General features: G+C 47.1%; 1 protein-coding gene across 1 annotated transcript in view; it reads left to right on the top strand.

Moving 5' to 3' along the window:
* ACAA1 (acetyl-CoA acyltransferase 1) overlaps positions 1 to 3,856 on the top strand; it is a 15,931-nt gene that overhangs the window by 5,072 nt on the left and 7,003 nt on the right. The window contains exons 6-7 of the mRNA XM_019530051.1: positions 983 to 1,081; positions 2,525 to 2,605. Of these exons, the coding sequence (XP_019385596.1) occupies positions 983 to 1,081; positions 2,525 to 2,605 (180 nt within the window). The remainder of the gene's footprint in view (positions 1 to 982; positions 1,082 to 2,524; positions 2,606 to 3,856) is intronic.

The following is a 3,856-nucleotide window of genomic DNA, read 5'->3' as shown; positions in this document are numbered from 1 at the left end:
TCCCCCAATGCCTGCTGATCCCCCCTGACTAATTTATAACATGCCACTAGATCCCCCCTCAGCCTTCTCTTTTGGAGGCTGAACAGGTTCAGGTCCCGAAGCCTCTTCTTATAGGGCCTGCCCTGCTGCGCCCTGATCATACGAGTGGCCTCCTCTGGACCCTCTCCATGTTGTTGTTGTTGTTTTTGTTCGAAGTTTTATATCACCCCTTATCAAGAAGAGGCCTGGGCAGTTTACAATAAATGACAAACAACCCACAGATAAGAAACAACAGTAGACTCCCCAAAGAATACTCAAACTTGAAACTCCTCCTTCCTGTTCCTCATTCCCCAACACTGCTGCTTCCCTGCCCATCACCCGTAAGAGCAGACCCTCTAGCCAATTCCATCTGTTCCCAACTCCAATTTGCATGTAGGTATTAAAACAAAACAAAATGCCTCTTCCCACCCAGTTCCACTCCCCTTCCCAATGCCCCTCCCAATCTCATACCCCCTCTCCTACAGGAGCTGTCCCAAAGAACACACAATTCCTTCCCCTTCTGCCAGCAAACACAGCAAATTCAAATAAGCTGCAACACATGCATGTTCATTGCTCTTGGTAATATTCTATTGGTGGAAACTCCTGCCCAGAAACCTTTGCTTCCCCAGTGTGTTTACAGGAGAAGAGGACTCCCAGAATAGTCAGTAACTTCTACCCACATCGTAAAAACATGAGGATTGAACTGTTGAAACCTGATATCCCACCCTAGACAAATAGGACTGTTTAATCTGCAGTGATCTGGCTTCATTTTTTGTTTTTACTTGGATTGTTTGTTTTAAAAACAAGTTGAGTGTAAGTTGTACAACAACCAATCGTGTTTCTTCCTTACAGTACAATTTGGTTAGAAATTTGAGCTTCTCTCTTGATGTAATTAAGGAGCTTTTGCAAAACTAAGTCAAAGGTGAATGACACCTAGATTCAAACGTTTTTTCTTCCTGCCTAGAATGGAAACAATGTCTCTTAGGCGTATGAATGAACCTGGTGATATTACTTCTCGTGTGGCAGACAACAGTAAAACCAGAGCTTGCCTTATTCCTATGGGGTGAGTATCATCTTCACTCCTCCTAGAATTAAAGCTATTTTCTTAACCCTGTAAGGTCAGTGTTTTGTTTAAAAACTGAAGGTATCATATTTACCCAAATTTAAGATGACCCCCTCCCAAAAATTAGGTTCTATATAGGTTATAAATGTGTGCTAATTTTCCATGTACAAAATCTGTTTAGTTCAGGGGTACTCAGCTCCATGGCCTGCATTTGCCCTGTAGGGTGGAGGTTATCACATCTAGCCCGCGAGGCTCTGCATGAGGTATGGAAATTTGACTGGGGGGGAGTGGTGACCATTAATATGACTGCACTCCCCGACCCTGCCAAGTTCCCAAGGCCTGTGCAGTTGGTTGGGGCTAGGCTGGATCAGGCTGTGCCCCCTTCCTTTCTCACAGGGCCAGGTTGGGTTTGGCCAGCCCGCTTCTTCCTGCAGGGCTTGGACAAGCTTTCCCGCCCCACACCCAAAAAAAAAAAAAAAAAGACCTGCCTCCTGCAGGGCCCAGTTGGGACCTCCCCCCAAACAGGGCCAGGCTGCATTCCCTTCCCTCCTTGCAGGACTAAATCAAGTTCCTTTCCCCTGTGGGGCAGTGTGGAGGCTGGCCTGCCCATGCCCCCTTCCATACACTAAATGGTACCTGTTTTGCCTGCCCAGGCACCAGTTTGGGAATACCAGCCCATGGATGGACCAGGTGCTGCCAGTCTGGCCTGCCAGACAAAAAGGTTTAGTGGAAGGTTGTCTTAAATTTGTCTCTACCATTGCTGCAGTGGGGAAAGCAGTAGTGAGGGGTGAAGGGCCAGACCCTTGCCTGACCCTTGCCTTTTTGTGTCTGTGCCTAGCCCCTGCTGCCTGCTCCCTGTGCCTCCTTTACCACACCTGTCCCGTGCCACTTACCTTCTCCTGCAGCTCTGGGACAGTCAGCAGCTTCAGGCTGGGCTGCACTGGGGCTGGAGAGACTGGAGCTGAAGTAGAAGATAATCAGGGGAGGAGGCAGGCTGTGTGGTCTCCCCTGTGCCCTTTGAGCTGCACACATGGGTCTCCCCCCAGCTTTTCCCTTCCACTCCATCCCCACCCAGTGGTCTCCCTCATGCTCCCCCAGCTACAAGTTCCCTCCCACACCAAACAAGCCATCCTGGCCCAGGGCAAGAGGCAGTTCAGCTCTGACTTCAGCCCCAAGTCCAAGACCAGCATTTTTTCCCCATGCTGATGGTGGGGTGAGAAGAGGACACCTCATTTTGGATTCAGGTAAACACGGTAATCACCTCAAGCAGACTGCTGCAAGCAGCTGATATCTAGAACCATGTCTTGAGTTTGTGCGCTTGTTATGGTGGCAGCTGGCTTGTGAGAGGTGGAGGGGAGACTCGGTCTTTATTGTGTTAGCATGAAGATCAGTTCCCATTTCTTTTGAAGCACTCTTGGTGATGGCAGTATTGTTTTCCTACAGAATAACCTCAGAAAATGTGGCAGAACAGTTTGGAATCTCCCGAGAGAAGCAAGATGCCTTTGCCTTGGCTTCCCAACAAAAGTAAATACAGCGCTTTTTCTTTTGTGCTAAGGGAATAAAGTTTAGTTTCAATTAAGCATATTAAATTACCAGCTTAAGAGGAAATTTCTTTGTCCCAGAAGCAGTTTTGTTTCATGTTGAAAGCTTCATTGTAAGCTACGAGGCTGCCCCGAGCCTTTTCTGGGGAGGGTGGCATATAAATGTAATACATAAAATAAGTTAAAAAGTGCCTTTTCAAATGCCAGCAGTGTGTGGAGAGGGATTCATAAAAGGTTCTGAGCACAGAGTAACGAGGAGCTTGTGAGTTCTGAAGGTAATCGGATCGTATGTCTGACCCCCATGTACACGACTGGAAATCTTACCCCAGCATGTTTTATGCCATCTGTATTTATCATTACCCAGATATGTCACTCTTTGCATAGCCTCTTTGAATGTTTGGGCTTGCTTTACCTGGACAGCCTGATACCATCCTGGACTGAAGTGGAAGGCTGAGGCAGACTTTCCTGGAGGGAACATATAGGGGTGGCTGTAAAGTACAGTGCTGTTCCTGGCCATTGTTGTGATATCTTGTGCCAAATGAACCTAGCACTCTCCCAAACTTGTCTGTTCTTTGGAATAAATCGGTGCTTATTCCCACCTGGAACCTCAGTAGTGTCATACTAGTGGGCAATCTGCTGCTAACTCTGGATTTACCAGAGCCATTTGGGCTAAAGGGTTAAATTCAGTTTCAGAAATAGTCTGGTCAGGTGTGGTCCTGGTCCAGTTGCTTATCTGATACAGGAAGCTACTGCACACACCAGTTAACCTTTAGATTCTGGCCCCTCTCTGAGAGAGAACTCGGCATGCCAGCCTTTCTTGTTGGCCTTGCACTGATAACTCATAAGGCTGTGTGTACACAAGCCTCACCTCTCACCCCAGGAAGAGGGCAGTTCTCTGATCTTAGTCATGAGGATCTGCAGATTCACCCTTCAGTATTTTGTTCTCATCTTTCCTTTACCTGAACTATTCAACACTTTCATTTCATTTCACTTTCCTAACAAAAGCTTAAAGCAATGTGGTTATATATGGACAACTTTTAATAGTAGCATATTAGTAGATTGTCCCATTCCTCCAAACCAGTGTAACAGGGCTACCATGCTGCCAGGGATGCCAGCTCTTGAGTTAGAAAAACAGTAAGGGTCATAGATTCATAGATGCTAGGGTCGGAAGGGACCTCAATGGATCATCGAGTCCGACCCCCTGCATAAGCAGGAAAGAGTGCTGGGCCTACAT

The sequence above is a fragment of the Crocodylus porosus genome, unplaced genomic scaffold (genome assembly GCF_001723895.1).
Source record: "Crocodylus porosus isolate Cpor-Errol unplaced genomic scaffold, CroPor_comp1, whole genome shotgun sequence".
NCBI lineage: Eukaryota > Metazoa > Chordata > Crocodylia > Crocodylidae > Crocodylus > Crocodylus porosus.
The sequence above is the reverse complement of the archived record's forward strand: the minus strand, read 5'-3'. Positions and strand labels throughout refer to the sequence as shown.